The sequence below is a fragment of the Cheilinus undulatus genome, linkage group 10, assembly GCF_018320785.1.
Source record: "Cheilinus undulatus linkage group 10, ASM1832078v1, whole genome shotgun sequence".
NCBI lineage: Eukaryota > Metazoa > Chordata > Actinopteri > Labriformes > Labridae > Cheilinus > Cheilinus undulatus.
In genome coordinates, this window is record NC_054874.1 from 1,675,521 (window position 1) to 1,694,371 (window position 18,851).

General features: G+C 39.3%; 1 protein-coding gene across 3 annotated transcripts in view; it reads left to right on the plus strand.

Moving 5' to 3' along the window:
- LOC121516032 (cohesin subunit SA-1) overlaps positions 1–17,022 on the plus strand; it is a 37,956-nt gene extending 20,934 nt beyond the window's left edge. For all 3 annotated transcript variants that reach the window (XM_041797065.1, XM_041797063.1, XM_041797066.1), the window contains exons 16-32: positions 318–410; positions 679–771; positions 1,878–2,078; positions 2,264–2,331; positions 2,415–2,502; positions 2,843–2,923; positions 3,284–3,376; positions 5,382–5,550; positions 6,773–6,906; positions 8,483–8,584; positions 8,860–8,993; positions 9,143–9,265; positions 12,342–12,520; positions 13,299–13,485; positions 14,161–14,262; positions 14,655–14,742; positions 16,599–17,022. In XM_041797065.1, the coding sequence (XP_041652999.1) occupies positions 318–410; positions 679–771; positions 1,878–2,078; positions 2,264–2,331; positions 2,415–2,502; positions 2,843–2,923; positions 3,284–3,376; positions 5,382–5,550; positions 6,773–6,906; positions 8,483–8,584; positions 8,860–8,993; positions 9,143–9,265; positions 12,342–12,520; positions 13,299–13,485; positions 14,161–14,262; positions 14,655–14,742; positions 16,599–16,649 (1,986 nt within the window). In that variant the 3' untranslated portion in view covers positions 16,650–17,022. The remainder of the gene's footprint in view (positions 1–317; positions 411–678; positions 772–1,877; positions 2,079–2,263; positions 2,332–2,414; positions 2,503–2,842; positions 2,924–3,283; positions 3,377–5,381; positions 5,551–6,772; positions 6,907–8,482; positions 8,585–8,859; positions 8,994–9,142; positions 9,266–12,341; positions 12,521–13,298; positions 13,486–14,160; positions 14,263–14,654; positions 14,743–16,598) is intronic.
- Positions 17,023–18,851: the final 1,829 nt, after the last annotated feature.

Consider the following 18,851-nt stretch of genomic DNA (forward strand, 5'->3'; position numbering starts at 1 on the left):
TCCACTCTCCTGGTCTTAGTGAGGACTGGAGCAGCAGCGGTTTGAATCGGCTGCAGCTTTCTGACTTTTTAGGCAGGCCATTAAAGATCCTGTCACAGCTGTCAACTCAACTGAAGATAAACGCATAGACAAGCTTTTCAAGATCCTGCTGGGACAGTCCTTTAAGCTAGAAATATTCAACGGTATGTGGTTTGTTTATTGCAAATGTCAAGGACAGTGAAACTGCATGTAATCATTAACTCTAAATGTTTTTGTTCTGAAATACCCATGCTTAAACTTCTTTTCTGTGTTTGATTGTACGCTATGTGTGGGTTTAGATCCTGAGTATGAAGGACAAGAAGACCCAGGAACAGGACAGGAGACGAATCACCTCACATTTAAACCCTTTGCTGCCACAGCTGCTGGCCAAGGTACAACGCCAAGGTTTACCCACCACACTTTACAACACTGGGTTTAAACATTTAATTAAAACATTTAATGAAATGCATTATACAGTTATGGTCAAAGCTTAGAAATAGACAGAAGTGCTGGCAAATCATCAGCTGGGCTACACTGAAGAGGCTTACCTTGGACTTTAATTATTTTCTTACTCGTGTTTATTGAGAATGAAAGACTTCCTGAACATTCAATAGACATTTTCAATACTGCGTCTTTTTTTCTCTTCTCCCTGACTGCTAGTACTCAGCAGATGCATCGAAGGTGAGCCTCCTCCTCAAAGCTCCTCTCTACTTCAACCTTGAGATGTACAACAGCACGCCCACACTGGAGAAGGTAGGAGTGGTGAGAATGTATAGGACATAATTAGCCCTGATGATAAAATTGTTATTCAGATATCACAGTGTGTTCTTTCTTATAAATACTCCCTCTCCCATGGTTCCTCTTTTCACCACTTTGATATTTTATCAATAAATGCCTGATTGATTTGCTAGAAATGGAAATAGAGTAAGAAAAGGTTTTTTTTAGAGCTCTTTGTTTTAAGGTAAGGGAAACAAGATAATCAAAACATAGCTCTGCATTGCTTTTCCGACAGTCAAAAAAATGCTTTTTCTGTGCAGCTTTCTCAATACTAAACGTTTTAACCAGGCAAGCAATGACAAGATTTAAGCCTGATTCATACTTCTGCACTGAATCTACATTGTAGCTACGCATTAGCATCCTACCCCGTCATGAGCACGCCATTCTTCTACATTACTGGGCTGTAAGATATTTACACCAGTTCCTGATCCCGCCTTTGTGCACAGGAAACCATGGGAGCTCAAACCAAGTGTTTCATGATGGGAACTGATTAATATTGAGCAGCAAGTGGTTGCACCGCAGTAACTGCCAAGAAAAAAGAGAGGAGACGATGGAGGAGATGGAAAATACAGCAGCCAAATCAGAGCCAGAGGAATATTTTTTCACACTCCTTCAGTGAGTGAAAGAGGCTGACATAATTCCTGAAAGAGGACCTGAAGTGTCAGGATGTGGTCTGGTCTTGTGCACATGTGGTCCTTTACCGTCTCACACCTGGGCCTGGCCTATGAATCGCCCTTGCAGTTTCACACCTCACTCCCTGCCCTGTCTAACAGCTGCAGTGCACTAGGAATACTACCCTTGCACAGATCTTGCAATGTACTGTAAGAGGTAAACCCTGTGTCCCAAAGCCCCAGAGGCAAGGGGCGTCAAACGCCTTTCAGCTGTGCTGGTAGCTGCTGTAACCATGAGGTTGAGTGCCTCACAACTGTGTTCAAACTGATATATAAGACTCTTTAGATGAAGAAATGAGTATTAAACGTGCACCTGATACGCCAGATTTTAGGAAAATTGTTGCTCTGCTTCATCTGTTTTACTTCTCTCTTCTGTCTTCCCTTTCCTCTCCTCCATCCCTCTTTCATCAGCATCTAGACCTGCTGCTGTCTCAGATATGCAGGATTGTGGAGAAGCACACCAATGTCACCGTGTTGGAGGCTTGTGCCCACCTGGCTAGCGCCCTTTGCACCCACTCATACACCTTCTCATCCCGGGCTCACCTTGCATTCAGTCAGCTGCTGGACGACCTGACAGAGTGTTTCAGCACCTACCTAAATGATCTGCTGCAGGTAGGGGAGCGAGTCAGTTGAGGTTATATGCCGGTGTCATGTCCAACTGGTTAACTGGTGACTCCAAATTGCCTGTAGGTGTAAATGTGAGAGTGCTTGGTTATCTATAAATGTCAACCCTGTGACAAATAAACACAAAGCTGTGTTCTCTCAGTTAATGTGTGCACCGCATGTATGTGCGCTAGGGAACTGCAGACGATGATGACATCTACAGTGCTGCAGCTGCTCTGAAGAGGATTGCAGCCATGAGCAGGTACATGTGCATCCTTGTGGTCCAAATTGTGCTCCAAAGAAAGTGTCTCTCACACAAGTTTGTGTTCTGTTTGTGTTGTCCAGTGCCAGGGATGTGACAGCTTGTAAGCTCTTTGACTCCTGCATGGAGCTTCTAAAGAGCAGGATTGAGTCTGGAGAGCTCGACATGGAGGTCTGTGAGAGTCAAACGCTAGCCTCTGCTTCTCTGATGCATCTGCTTCTGCAAAAAGCTGTGTTTTAGGGGCATCATGTCATTTTACAGTTAAAAACACAACAATATGCATACTACGGCTTCATTTTTCCACTTCCATGTAACTTGATGTTATTGCCTTTTAATTCATGTGACAAACACTAAATATTTATTCTGACATAAACTATAAATTATGCTAGTTTCCCTAATAAATTGCAATTACTTTTATCGTACTTTGCATTGTTTTGCTTTTTATTTACTTGGAGGGCAAAGAAGTATATTTTGTATGTATTGCACTTACTTGCTTTTTTGTTGATTTCAGCTCACGGTATCAGCTCTTAAGTGTGCAGCCTTTCACCTGATGTGGGCTAAAGTGAATGCAGTCAACTCCATTCCTGCTGAGGTGCTCATTTGAAAAAATCTTTAAAGGCCATGTTTTCCAACACCTTATTTGATTTCTTAGGTTTTTTTACTCTACCTGGACTCCTGGAAGTTCAAACCAGCCCTTTTAGAAAAACAACAAAAATGCTAAGTCCTTAAGCACTATTACACCACAGACAGAAAACACTCTAATATCAGATTAGCTTTTCATCCCTGATCAAGAATCCCTGTCTGTATCTGAGCTGTTATGCTTCAACCTCATCATCTGACTTTAAAAACATTTAATAGAGTTGAAGAATTTTTACACTTCTTGGATTATGGCTGTTTATATATTTAATTTGATGACCATATGCAGGATTTCCTCCATCACAATCTGTTTCAGGCAGAATTGAAACATCTGAAGAAGGAGGTGAAGTCTTTCTGCAGAGTCTGTCAGGCCTGTCTGTCTGTGAACCAGGCGGAGATGAGAGATCAGGTAGGAACTTCGTCTGGCTTGTCCTGTATGTAAACTTGCAGCGGAAGCATATCATTTTTAAAAGTAAAAGTTTTTTTCTATTCATTGTGAAAATTTGCTGAATGAGGTAAATAGTCTCATACTGTGAAGTCGGGCTGGGAAATTAATTGCAAATTAGATTACATCGCAATATGGCCTGCTGCAGTTTACAAATCACAGAAGTTGCAATATTTCTTAAACTTGAAATATGTCAAATCAGCAGTTTAATACATTCATTTTTTGCAGCAGCTTTACAAGCTTGACCTCCCCAACCCAGATGCCTCCTTTATAGCTTAAAGCTTGTTGCATCCTCATATTTAGGTCCATGCTACTGTGGATTAATTGCTTCTAAAATAAATTAATTTTTTTCAACACACATTGTCATTTATGTGTCCATCCATATGGGGGTTTCTAGCCACGTGCTTCATGGAAAGTCAAAGCATGCTGCTTGACTAACCCAGGGAGCATCTTTAGAGCAGAGCCTTCTCTGCCAAGTAAAACTGTACATTCATTTTGTATTGAAATGGTAAAATGTACGATGAGTGTTCCTGACTGAATGTAGATGATTAATATGAATTGATTTATTGCTTGAATTTGTTCAAAGGCATGTTCAGTGATCTAATAAAAATCAAATATTAAAACATAATCGCAGTATCATGGAAAAAATTCTTAATTTGATTTTTTTTTTTTGCAAAGTATTAGGGCCCCATGAAGAGAAAAAGAATAAAAGAATACATTTTTTTTTACATTAGAATAAAGCCGTAATGTTCCGAGAAAAAAACTCATATTATTACGAGGATAAAGTCGTAATTTTTCGAGAAAAAAAGTCGTAATATTACAAGAAAAAAGTAATAATATTACGAGAAAAAAGTCATAATATTACAAGAAAAAAAGTCGTATTATTATGAGAAAAAAGTCATAATATCACGAGAATAAAATATTACAAGAAAGAAAGTCTGCCGGGGCGCCGCCTCCGTTAAAATGAGCAATGTTGAGCGTCTTGTGAAGCTATACTTTAGTAAAGGTTTCACAAATAAGGAAATACTTCATCTTTTGGCACATCAGCATCCAATTATTATCAGAATCAGGACAATACTCCGACGTAGATCCGTGGTGCAGCGGCAGACTTTTTCAGGCTTTTCTAACAAAATATGTGCCCCTGGCCTGTCCACAATCCCCACAAGTACCAGAAACACCCCTTTCCCCTCTCTCTTTCACCACCTTTCAGAAAATGTATGCTGAAACAAGCGGTTCTCAGATTTCCCCTCATGATGTCATGCAGGAGTTAGCCCCACCCCCAGGTTTGGTTGGCCCGCTCTGATTAGCAGAAAGTTCACCCCTCCTCCCCTGATCCTGCCAGCTGGGAGGAGGCTCAGGAGGGCCACATCCATAAAGTCATATCCATTTCCCGAGAGGGGAGTAAGGGGTGGAGTCAGACAGCTCATTAACATTTAAAGCCACAGACACAGAAACAGCTCGTTCTGAGCAGGGCTGAAACAGAGGAGTTTAAGACATGCAAAAATCCAAAACTGGAGTGTTTTTGCAGCAACAAACTTCACAGGCATGTTTTGGGGACCTCTGAGACCGATATAAACTTGTCTTAATAGGGTAAAGTATGTCCCTTTTAGAAAGAAGACTGTTGTGGTGGTCCATTTCAACCTCTAGGGGGCAGTCACTATGCACAATTCAACACAAATTTGGAGTTAAACTACTCTGTGCTAAATGTCAATGTTTGAACCCTAACTGATCAACAGTACTGCTAAATCTCCATAGCCTATATGGTTTTCATTTTTGGACTGAGGGTTTAGTTGCTCTTTAAGCACAAGTTTTCCCTTTTCATGAACTTTTGTCTGTAAACGATAAACAACGGGTCGATTAATACCTTCCTAAGGCATACAAACAGCTGCTCAGATCAAGCTACAGTTTTGTTTACGAGCATTTACATGCTGACAAACACCTACTACAGTTTTTGTCTTTGCATCCTCAGGCGTTCGAGCTGCTCTGTGACCTCCTGCTCTTGTACAGTACCAGTTCAGTTCGGTCTGAGCCTGCACTCCAGACTTTGGTACACCTGCCGTCTGATTCCCTGCGCTCTGAGATGGCTGCTTTCCTCCTGGATTACATCTTCTCTGACTCTGAGGATGCTGAGCTCAACGGTAATCTAACACCAAGTAGACTTTCTCCAACTGTTTGCAATCATTTTAGTGCCTTCATTAGAACTGTACATTTTAATAGATCTAGACAACCTCTCCCATTTTCAAGCTGCAGTCAACTGATGGTGCTTCCCTGTGGACGAGTGGTGTTTATGAAACAAACAGCTCAATTCTAACCGTGCCAGCGCTCTCCCCAGGGAGCCTACTATCATTTATGCCTGCAGACATGGCTTTTGATGTCTTGGTTTGAGAATCTCCAGAGCGTTGTTGCTGCATTTCAAACTGTACTGCCAATTCTCAAGCTATGTAGTGTTCTTTCATTACAATCTGCTGTTTTTTCTGCACGTTATACACGTTTCCAAATGTTCTCCCTGCTTCTTTAGTCTACATTTTCACATTATTTCCAAATAGAGCTGAGTTAAATGGACCAAAAACCATCTTAGTATTTTTAAACTGAATGGCGATGTGCATGTATGTATCGCAATTATTTTTCTTCTGTAAAGAAGAAAGAAAACAGTCAATTTTAAAGAAATTATATGTATTTTTTTGGCTAAAATATTAATTTAAAAGTCCTGATGTTGTATATATCTTTTTAACTGACGTTTTTAAAGATGGAGAAATTCTTAATTCTTATAATTATATACCAGGACGTCCTTTTATGGAGGCTGTCGTAGGTTGCTAGTTTGATAGCCCAAACTCATAACGTGCGAACCCCCCACATTCTGAATTTACAGACAGTTAAGACGAGCACTGCTCAGCTCTGCCCACCTCCACGGCCTCGTTCTCAACAGTACATTTAGTTTTAAAGTGAGGACTCTGTTCTATAAAAACCCATCTCTAAAGGTGTATTTACTAAAAGAAAACTGAGGTTTTGTTTTCATTCTTAAATCTCTCAAACTGAGGGAGGAATCCACTTAAAAGTGCACTGCTGTGTTTGTTCTGGAAGTGACACCAAAGCACATGTGCATCCTTGGATCCCAGTGCACATTAAGTCATTTTCTTTCTCAGTATGAGAAAAAATGTGTTTTTTGTTAAGTATATACACCAAATCGAATTGCCAATCTTACACTGAGCTTTAGGACCGATAAAAACATTAACGACCAATATAAACCTCTCACTCTAATTTGAGTTTTATAAAACACTGATATATTTTAACTTAACATATTACCAAGCCTTACTGCCAAGTCTCTTCCTTTCCATTTCCTGTCTCTCTCCCCTTCTGTAGATGAGGGTGAGGAGGAGACGAGGTTGACTCTCCTCCGGAGGAAGCGCAACCAGCTGGCAGGCTACTGTAAGTTGGTCATCTACGGCGTTCTTGACCTCAGCGCCGCAACTGATGTCATCAAGCACTACAGCAAGGTTTGAGATGCATGAAAAGGCTTTAAAGAGTAGATATGTTTGAGTCTGGTAAATTAAGGACCTCTGTCCCAGCTGTTTTTGTTTGTTTTCTGGCAGAGCTTTCAGTTATAAGCAGTTTAACTTTTGCGGCAGCAGCTCACTCATTAGTGGTACTTCTTCTTACTTGACCAATCAGAATCAAGAAAGGGCGGGACTTGTAAATTGACTTTGTCAACAACAGTGGCAGTGAAGAAACTGATGTAAAGTGTCTTTTGTAAATTTTGGTGTAAAAGTTGACAGGGATTTGATCAACAAATAAATTCTGTTGTTAAATCCAGTTTTTATCATCTGAGGCTTTTATCCAAGATTAAATCTTTTTTTTCTTTTAATGGCTTTGAGCAAGTAATTCATGCTTTTATTTCTACACGATTGGAGTACTGTAATGCTGTTTACGTTGGTGTTAATCAGGCTTCCCTCGCACGCTTACAGTTGCTCCAAAATGCTGCTGCTCGTCTTTTAACAGGTACACAAAAACCTGAACACATCACTCTGATCCTGGCGTCCCTCCACTGGCTTCCCGTTCATTTTAGAATTCATTATAAAATTTTATTATTTGTTTTTAAATCTTTAAATGGGTCAGCACACCAGTACATTTCTGACCTCTTAAATGTTGACACCCCCTCGCCATCCTTGAGGTCTCTGCGGTGGCTCCCAAGTTGTGGAACGAATTGCCTCTCTAAATTAAAACACCCACCACCCTACTGACTTTTAAATCATGTCTTAAAACTAATTTTTATTCTTTGGCTTTTAATTCAGCATGAGAGTTGTGTAATCTCTGTCCTTTTCAGTCTTTTATGTTCCTAATCCCTGTGTTTTTATGGCTTTTTTGTTTGTTTTATATTTTTCTGTGTTTTTATTTCATTTTAAATGTTTTTATAGTGTTCTTACCTGCTTTTATTTCTTTCCTCTTAAGGTTTTTACCTCTGCAGTGTTTGTGATTTTATTGAGCAGCACTTTGGTAAACTTGAATGATTTTAAAATGTGCTATATGAATCAAGTGGATTGGATTGGAGCTGTTTTAGAGCAGCTGCTGCTACAGGACAGGACTGTGTTATATTTTTTCATGTTTCCTTGGTTATATTTCTTTGAATAAGTGCACAAAAAAGGCTGCTACTGAGGCACTTCCAGCACAAAGACTGCTATAGGTACATCTTAAATGTTTTAAGCTTACATCTTAATATGATTTTACTGGCTTTTCCTCTTTTCTGGTTACACGTGAGTACAGTTAGTGAATTAAGAGATGGTAAAAATGAATAGTTACGTTAAAGCCGTGTTAATTGGAGGATTTAAATGGGTTAAAATTCAGGAAATGTGTTTGTACAGAATTAAGTAGAGAAGATGTGTAAGAGAGTGGAGGAGGGAGGGAGTCTGTTTTAGAACCAGTGAGGTGTGAAGAATGAGTCAGAGGAAAGAGTGGTAAATGAGCTCAGATGACTTAGTGGAAGTGGATTATTTTTACTGGTTCAGATGTTGAGACTGTCGATAATTAAATGAAAATGAACTTAACTAACGGAAGTCTTCTTCTGGTTTTATCCAGTATTTTAAAGACTTTGGAGACATCATCAAAGAGATGGTGAGCAAGAGCAAGCTCATCAGTCCTGTTCAGAGTGCTAAGACCGTCTGTTTGAGTCTGCAGCAGGTGTGAACTTACACAATCACCCATTTTAATTCTCCCTGACAGTCAAGTGTGACCGCTTTGGAAAAGTAAATGAAATAACTTGAATGGTCATTTTGTTTAAAAACTGTCAGCAGTTATATGAAAATAGTTCCTCTCCAGCTTTATACAAAAGAACATGTGAATTTCTTACAGTTTTTTGGAAAATAAGTATGAAAATCAGTGCTTACCTTCTGAAATGCTTTAATTGCCTACGTTTGGTGTGTTGCGATTGTGTAAAGTTATGTTTGTGTGCTCAGCTGTTCTCCGAGATGCTGACGGAGAACTACAGCAGGCAGGATCTCAATCAGATTAGAGAGCTGGCCAAGAAGCTCGCCATGAGCTTTGGCATCGACCTTCAGCGTATCCAGAAACCGCTGATGGCCCTGCACATGTAAGAAACACACCTGTCTCCTACAAATACAGATTCAGCTTCCTCTCAGCTGTGGATTAAGAACAGACTTCTCCTCTTGCATGATAATCAAATAAAGTGTTTTACTTTTGTTTCTCGTTGATGCCACTGTGTGTTGCGCTCGTTCTTAGGGATGGGATACGTTTTGCGTTTCGAGGCTCACAGGAGGGAGAGGAGGAGCACCGGAATGTGACCTTCTTGGAGATCCTCTCTGAGTTCAGTTTCAAGATGCTGCCAACGAACCGCACCCAGCTGTGAGACGCTCCAACACTCAGAAACATGTTTGCTTGACTATGACCGTATCCCAGCATTAATCAGAGGATGAAACAGATATATTCTCTCTGCTATAATCTGTGTTGCATCAAAGATTTGAATTATTGTTGAGATATCAGCTCACAGATTTGTCTCCAACAAAGTTAGTGATTAATAGGTGACAAGATAGCTCTGTCATTTAACAAATAAACACAAAACTTGAAATTAAACTGACCACAGGGTGCAGATGGCCTGGTGGTGTAAGGCACGCCTCATGTGTGGGCGCGATCAAGGCCTTGTCCACACGGAGATGAAAATGATATATTTCCGCTTCATTTTGAAAAAGTTTCCCTTAAACACAAGATTGTTTCAGGAAATGTCTGCGTAAGCACGGAACCACTGAAAACGCAGTGGTATATATGCCAAGCCTATAAGTGGGGCTGTAACGATGCCATGGAAATACACCAAAAGAAAGAAGAAGATAACGAAAAACTGCCCAAAACTTTCTCCTGGGGTCTGTTTGAAAAGTCCAAAAAATTACCTCCTAAGTCCTTTCCTATTCACGTTTCCTTAACCCCGACGAAAAACGTCACAGGGTCAAGGAAAGGAGGCAGTAAGAGGATAGGAAAGGAGAACTGTGGTGATTAAGGAATCTGACTGCACTTTCTCTAGGCGGATGTTACAGACGTGACGTGTGTTATTGTGTAAAAACTACAATTTAACGTTGATGGACTACGAAATTCACATCTACCACTCGGTGCGTTCTCTGTGTTGTCATGTGCTGTGAATGAAACCCTTAAACGTCAGAGATATGAGCTCATTAAGATTTTTATATGCCAAAGTCTCTTCAGGAAGAGGAACTGTGACTGTAAACATCCAGAACAGCAGAAGCTTTTCTCTTAATCTGAACTTTCTGCTAAGTCAATATGACTAGATGAATAATGTTCAAGTCCTTTTATTTCACAACCATACTGGATTGTTTTGCTTTATTCCCTACCTATCTATTTTTTCTTTAATTCTCTCGTCTCTGTTAATTTTATTACAGATTCTACTCTGGGTTCGCCTTCCTTTCAGCTTGTTCTGTGAAAAGCTCTATAAACCACGTCTTCCCTGTGTAATTGTGATGATATATTCACAATATGGCAACATGCCGACTTTCTCTCTTTAATTGGTTGTGATTTACAAACATTTATCACATTTACTTTAATATTTCAAAATATCAAAACAAATAGAGTTTAGAATACTGACTGATCGGTTTACTATTTGAATAAAATGGAAATGAAAAGAAATTAAATTATCATAAGTTGAATGACAAAGTTTTCATGTCTGTCATATTCCTCTGTTCATCCCTACTGCCTTCCGTTTATCACATGTATTATACGTTTGACTGAATTTTACGGTTTAAATCGAGGCTAGTAAAGTTACAGTCACAGCAATCGCTTGTTCTGATAAGCAGTCAACAGGTGCGTCACTTTAAATTAAGTTTACGCAAAGCATTGTGGGTCATCTTTTCATGTCTCCTTTGGTAAAGGATGGTCCAGTGTTTCCTAGGCTAAAGGAGATAATAAAGGAAATAATGAAGCTCCTTTCCTTTTCAGTTGGAGAATTCGAACAGCCTTTATCATGGCCGACACTAAAATGCTTCCTGGTCGTTTCACTGTTAGGAACCTTCCTCAGCAAAACGGACTAATCAAATGGACCCCTGGTTCTTCTGGTTGTTCTCCGCAGTGGATTTAATAACATCTGGTGTCTGCTGTTTTATATGGTAAAGGAGCATTAGATTTTGCTGATAAAGCCATAATAAGCTCAGTAGCTTCTGCAGCACCAACACAGCCCTATTATCCGCCATTGTTGTGCTGGTTTGACACGCCCATGCAGCTTTAGTAGGCTACGCTACGTATGATGTAATCATTTCAGGAAAGATGCAGTTGGCTTTCCACACGGAGACGAAACGGTAAGCGTTTACAGATTTATTCACTCTGGGACCCGGTTTCAAAAAGTAGCATTTACGGCCTCCCAAAATACTGTTTCCATGTGGATGAAACGCTGACTCGACAAAAAACTTTTGGGTATACTCCTGAATTCGTCTCCGTGTGTGCGGGGCCCCAAGTCTGGCCTGTGGCTCCTTTCCCGCATGTCTCTCCTCCACTCTCTCATCCCTGTTTCCAACTCCATCCACTGCCCTCTGTGAATAAGAGCATAAAAAGACCCAAAAATGTCTTTAGAAAATTTTAAACCAACCATCGTGGCATGGGGGAAAACAGATCTTACTCAGGATCTAATATATTGATGTCCAAGGAAAAATGTTTTTTTTGTTTGTTTGTTTGTTTTTTTGTTTATTCAACAAGTTTTTCTTACAGTTGTTTTTGTGGTGTGCCCCTGGCCTTTGTCTTCGTGGTAAAAACCAAACCAAAACAAAACAAAAACATTCTCCTTCCCCAGTGCCTGTCAGCTGCCCAAAAATTTAGGTGTAACCCGGTGCCAGAACTATCGATTCTGTCAAAACAAAAGCATTCATTAATGCTCAAATGCTCTAAACAATAACATTAGCATTATCACACTTAACCATTAGGATCCCTCCAAAACAAAACAATAAACAATTGTATTTAAAAAATACAAAATTATTGAACCAAATGAAACTTGATTAGCTCTAGCAGGTGGATTGATAAATCTTAAATTAAAATAATATTAATAGTTATAATAATTTGATTACAGCCTCCTAAATCCAGTCGAGGTGTCTGTGTAAAGCACATTTCAGAAAATAAAATGGGCTGAACACTCAAACATACATGCAACTCAATAAAGGAGTAAGGCAACAGAAACAATAGTATAAATCAGTTAAAAGCATTGATATCAATGGGAAACAGCAAAAAAAGATAAGAGCAGCTCCCATTCAAAGCCAAAAGCCAAGACATAAACATAAACATGTGTAGATTTGCTCATTCTTATTAATGCTGTTGTAGTTTAAAAAAAAACAAACAAACAAACACTGTATTAGGTTGGATTTTGTCCTGAATACTAACAAAGGTTCTTCTCTCTTTGTCCTCATCTCTCTGTCACCATGTCGTCTCCTCTCAGGGTTAGGTTCCTCAAATCAGAGTGTCCCGATGCTGCCCTCTCCTGGCCGTCAGTCAGAATGTATCAGCGCTCCTTGGAGGGCCGCTCCTCCTCTAAAGTCACAGAGCATGACAGGGGAGGAGATGCACCGTCCTCCCTTGATACTCCTGCAGCCAAACGCCTGAGGACAAGTGCCAAAGGTGAGACAGATGGAGAAAGAGATGTTAGAGACATGAGACATGTTAACAGTAATGCTGGGAAGGTCCTTCATGACGGATTTAAAACTAGAAAAATGACAAAGCTGTAGTCCTGACCAAAATGTTAGAATTGACATTATAGAGGTAATAAAGGATATAAAGGTTCCAAATGTCTCAAATGCATTGAGTTATACTGTATTTTGACATGATCGCATCGTGCAGCTGGACAACCAGGATGCAGATCTCCTATTCCACTGCATCCCAAAGGTGCCCTGAGATTTGGTGACCGTGAAGGCCACATCGCGTTAAAGAAACATGGTTGAAAGTATGAGAAATAAGGGTAAACTGTGGTCATAAAGAGATGGACACGGTCAGCAATAATACTGAGGTAGTCTGTGATGTTTAAACAAGTGTTTACAAGGCAGAATAGATCCATGTTTTTATGTTGTGTATGCCAAGATCCAATCCATTCAAATGTTGCAACAGAAATCGAGACTCGGAAGTTTTAAAAGTAAAAAAAATTAGAAATCCCAGACTGATCAGAATCCTGCAGACATGTCTTCTGGTTTATTGATAATAATTCAGAGAAATAAGAAAAATCTAACTTAATCATGCATTTTTTAGCTCCAGGAGATATTTTTTTGTTGCTGTGGTACTGAAAGATTTATCACTGTCATTTAATTTAAACTCCTAATTTACACTATTTCAAATCCTGGTATCAGGACCACCCAGTCAGAGTAATAATTCATACCTTTCTGCATCTGATTACCGTCCTCTTCAGGTTCTGCGTCCAGCATGGTCAGAGGACCCTGGTTAGACAGCAGTAGCCTCAGCAGCCTGCACACCCCCGCCCTCACCTCCACCACCCTGAAACAACCAGACAAGCAGCCGGCTGCCAGAAAGCTCAAAGCCACAGAGCTTGACAACAGCAGCACTTTAACTGAGTCTGAGGATGACTTCTCCTCTCTGTGAGTTATTCTTTTATCAGCACCACAGCATCCACCATCTCTGTCCTGATATCACTGCCAGTTATTCTGGCCTCTTTCATGGATCTGTTACTTTCTGTCCAAGATTCAGCCAGGCTGTTTTGAATAAAGCTTCAGCAGTGTCAGTGGGGAAAAAAGGCTGCTCAGTTAGCCAACCAGTCAATGTGACAGCAGAAGAAAAGACGCTTCAGCTGCAGAAACAGTGACTACAGTGACTATGGCTGTCATCCGTTCTTTTCTGTTGCTGAAATTAAGTAACATAGGATTAATTTTACTCATCTTTGATCTTATTTTTAAATGAAAACAGATGAATATGTAGAAGGAAGGAGGTCAGAGAAGTTGTTTAACCTCTCTACCATTTTAAAATGTGCCACAAATCATCAAAGTTGGGCATCTATGACCAAAAAACATCTCTGTCCCATTCCATTTGACTTTCATAAACAGTTCATTGAATGAGAAAATTTATCCCTGGCCCAGTGTACTCAGAAATCTCAGCATGCATTTCCTTTTTGATTGTTTCCCATTCAAAAGGGGCTTTTAATGTGTCTCAGTTGAGGTCTTAGAAATGTCTGTAAATTCTTACATTTGACTTTTAGAAGTTTTTAGGAACCCTGGCTTGTTTTGAATTCAAATATACACCTTCTGTCATTCCAACAGGTCTCAAATGAGAAAGGTGAAGCCCATAAAACGAAGCCAGCTCTCATCCAGCCAGTCTAGAAGCACAGGGGATCAACAAGACCTGCACTCCCACCTCACCTTGTAAGCTTGATCGCAGACTACTGACCAGGAATTAACTCTGTGGCACAGTAGATCTTATTTTTAGATTTATTTGGGGTTTTTGTAAGAGAAAGCAAGAGAATGGAGAGTGACATGTGAGACGGGGGCTGAGGGTCAGAGGACTGTAGCCTCTGTACAGAGGGGTCGTGACCGGTGCCCTCAGATATCATTAGATTAGACTTTTGTCCATGAAAGTGATGACCAGTGTTCTAGGCTGACCCTCCTACTCTCTCCCCAGTTTCCAGCTCTACCCACTGTCAGGTCTGAATAAAGGCGTAAAAGCCCAGATGTAACATTCTTTAACTCAGTGTATATTTTTCTGTTGTCATTGTTTTGTCGGTCACTAACGTGTCTTTTCATCTGTTTCCCCCCAGACTCTCTCTGATTGAGGATGAAGATGAGGAAGGAGGAGAGATTGAGAGTTATGAAAGTGACTCAGACCATGAATCTGGATATGTGCTGGTAAAGGAACAATGCACGCATTTTAATCAAATGAGTCACAGTTTGATGTGAAAGATAGCAGTCAGTTTGACATTTTATAATACTGCTGTGTTGAAAGTTTGACTCTAATGTACAGATATGAGCCATTCTGGTTAATCCACAGTTTAGATAAAACTAGGTCAGATCAAAGATTTGCAACGCATTCAGAGAACATTTTAGACCATAACTGGTGACAGTTGCAGCTGTCTTGCCTGGGGGTTCAGTTGTGCACCGTTTACACTGGCAGCCCGGTTCAAGTCTGGATGGCTCCTTTCCCACATGTCTCTGCCCCGCTCTCTCATCCCTGTTTCTGACTCCATCCACCGTCAAACAGCTGTTTTCTGTGCAAGCAGACAAATGGTACATGGAAATCTGTTTTTGATAGGCTAGAGGAGAGTGTTTCATGATATAAAATCATGCTCTGACTTGGGAATGTGTACTAATACGGTAATACCATACCCCTGGTTTTAAAGAATAGCCACAGTATTGCTGTGATTACTGCCATGAAGACCGCCATGATGATGGTGCTGCGTACTTTGCACACTTTCATAATAAATGTCTTGAGAATATGTGTCCATTTTCACCAGCAGCACCACTGTCTGTGTGAAGATGCTTTAAAAGTGATTAAAGATCTCCTGTTAATGATGTTCTGCTATTTTGGCAAACGATGAACGCTCACATATTTACTGGTGCATATACTCTCACACGCCATAGCACAGATCTGGCACTGCAGTATGGTCTTCTCTGAAGCCAAACTGTTAAACATGCCCTGCTGGCTGTAATGCAATCCAAGAAAACGTGAGTTTAAAAACACTGTTATTCTCCTGTCTGGGTGTAGATCAGTGATGAGGAATGATAAAGTTTATTAATAACCATACATGCTGAACCCTGCAGCAGCAACGCCAGACAATTAAAAAAACCACTGGAGGATTTTAAAAACGCTGAAATGTAGATGAAGTTTATCAGTGCTTGGAGGTTATTCTAGGCACTGTAACAAATAACAATAAAGGCTTATATGTTTAAAAGCACACAGAACATTACATCACATTCTCAGATCCGGTATGATAATAGTTGATCATAAATTTACATTTATGAACCAGTTTGTTAAATTAATTCAGTTAAAAGTTGAATTAAAGCCTTGGAGAGTTTAGGTTATGATTTATGAAGCTGACTGTAGACTCCATAGCATTGCATCATGGGAATGACGCACCATCAGAGTCGATGTAAAGCCAGCATTTATGGAGGATTCAACTTAGTTTGATGTAATACAGCCTTGAAGTTTGGACAGTTGACTGCAGTCGTCAGTCTGTTGGGATTTCTTTACAATTCATTCATTAAAATTTTAACAACGTTCAGACTCAGCAGCCATAAATTAGAAATCGAAACAGCTCGTCATAAAAACTGGAAACCTAGAGACCAAACAATTTGTAAACATTGTGAAGAACTGAAGTTGAAATCCACTTTCTCCTCATCTGCCCACAGTATGAAGCTGTAAGAAAGAACTTTTAAAGCCAAGTTACAGCAGCAGAATCACAGAAGAACTAATGAGACTGTGTCTAGCAGAAGAATCTCAACATTCACACCTAGCTGCACGTTTTGTTTATGAATGTCACCTCACTAGAGACAATATGTTTCATAATAGTCAATAACTTTGTTTTTAGTGTTTTACTATCAGTATAATTATTGTGATTGTTAATTATTATTTGTTTTGATGTACACAAAGGTGTCAGCCATTCATACCACTAAAGCATATTTTGAACTCATTGCATGTTAGAGTACTTCTATAAGATTAAAGGGTTTTAAAGATTATCCTGTTTTATCCTGTGTTTCCTCCGCAGCCCTCTACTCGTCACAACTCAACCAGCATCCTTGATGAGCTGTTCGACTGAGACACCCAGATCATCTCTGGGACAGCAGTTCTTCATAGATACACCTAACAACACTCCTGCATTTGCAGTACCTTCAGTACTTTTCTCTATTAACTATAAACGTTCTGTTCTCTGGAGTCTATATCACTCGTTCTGCTGGAGGAGGAAGTGTAATAATGTTTATGATGTTCAGGTACAAAAGCTGTTGCCGTCAAAGGAACCGTTATGATTGAGCATTATGTTTTTTAAATGCTTGAACAGCATGAAAAGTGTTTTCCTCCTCTGTTCCACATTTAAAATCAGTTCCACATCACTGTTGCACCTTAGTCTGTGGCTCTTTGTTGAGACTAGAGGACTGGTGAACTTCATGTTTATTAAAAAATGGTTGAAATTGCTCAAAGCGTGTTTATACTCAAACAACCAGAGCAGGTATGGCACTGTTCTGCACATTTATAAATAAATCAGTGATAAATTATTTAGCTACTTTATATTTAGATTTTGAGTCTTTGAATAACGATGTGAATTTGTTTTAGTCACATTCAGACATTTTGACTCGTGGAATTTTTGTTTGGTTTTAGTTGTAGAAAATGCAGAAAACTCTAAAACATTTCAGTCGACATAAAGTCCATTCATTTTAGTCTTTATTCCATAACAGGTATTTTCTTTAAACTAGTTTTATTAGCCAGCTTGTAAAACTAACACAAATGTTAAACACTCAGTAATGCACTATCAACATTTAATTTACTTTAAAATAGACTGAAGAGAGTACTGACATTAATGAATGGTCTCTCGCCTCATCTCTGCTTGTGTTTTTACCCATAATGCAAACAGTGAAGAACTTAAACAGATTCTGAACACCACAATTATTTCAGCCTCGTTTTAGTCTTCTTGACAAAAAGTATATGCCCTTTGTCAGTTTCTATTAAAGGGGACATATTTTACCCCTTTAAGACAAGATTATATCGGTCTCAGAGGTTTCAAAAATCTCAGGGACAAAAATCTGACTTTAAAGACAGAGGTCTGACTAATTTCTTTTTGAACCACAACTTTATTTTTGACATCCTGAGGAAACAAAAAGCAGAATTCTGACTTTACAAAAAAAAAAAAATGGTGTCCCTCTCCTCCTCTGTTATCAGTTTACAGAGGTGGACGGTAACAGATTACATTTACTTAAACTACTGTAATTGAGGAGTTTTTGGGGTATATGAGAGTACATTTTGAACATCAGTAATAATACTTCTACTTCTGTAAGTTTTAACCAGAGGAACTGTACTTTTACTAGAGTACAGTACTCTTGTACTTGTTCCACCTCAGACTACACAGTAGCACATAGAGCACTGATCATCAACTGGAGGCCTGGGGGCCAAATCAGGCCCGCCACAGCTTCCCATCTGGCCCCCAGAAGAGTATTAAATTCGGAAAATGTGTTATGGTATTTACAGTGTTTTTTAATAAAAAAAAAAAACCCTAAGGCTATTGAAGGAACCCCAAAATGATGGGAGATTTAAAAACTGTATGATGTATGGAGCATAACATCCCAGCTGGAAAAAAACATGTATTAAAATAGTATTTTAACACATTTCAAGGCAGTTTTATTTGTATAGCACATTTCAGAAACAAGGCAATCCAAAGTGCTCCAAATAAGACATCAGAATCATGAAGTTCAGAGAAATATGGACCCTTCTGCAATTTAAAAACTGCAATAAGCCACATTGCAGTTTCATCTTTTTTTTATATTAAATGTCCAGCCTCATTAGCTACTCAATACTTAGAGTAAACTTTAGATTTACATTTTTTTTACTTGAGAAGACTGTTAACCTTTCAAGTAATTATTTAGCAAAGTAACTGAACATTTACTGAAGAATGATAGTCATGTACTCTTTTCAACCTCGGTAGTTTAATGCATTAATTCTCCCTTGATAAAATGAAAAATAATATTAGTGAACAACATGTTAAGGTATCATTTATTTAAGGTATGCAGGGGATCATGTGAGGAATAGAAGGTGATTAATAATACTGCATTAACAGTTATCCTGGAGTCAGAGAGAGTCTTGTAACTATTACCGGTTCAGTGGTAGCACAGCCATTAATAAATGTTATATTTACCATTTCTATATATGGTCAGAAGGTAGCAGAAATGGGTGAGAAGTGACAAAAAAGTGAGTGGAAAGTGACTTAAATGGGCAAAAAGCAGTTAAGGGTGGCAAAAATGGTCAGGAAAAG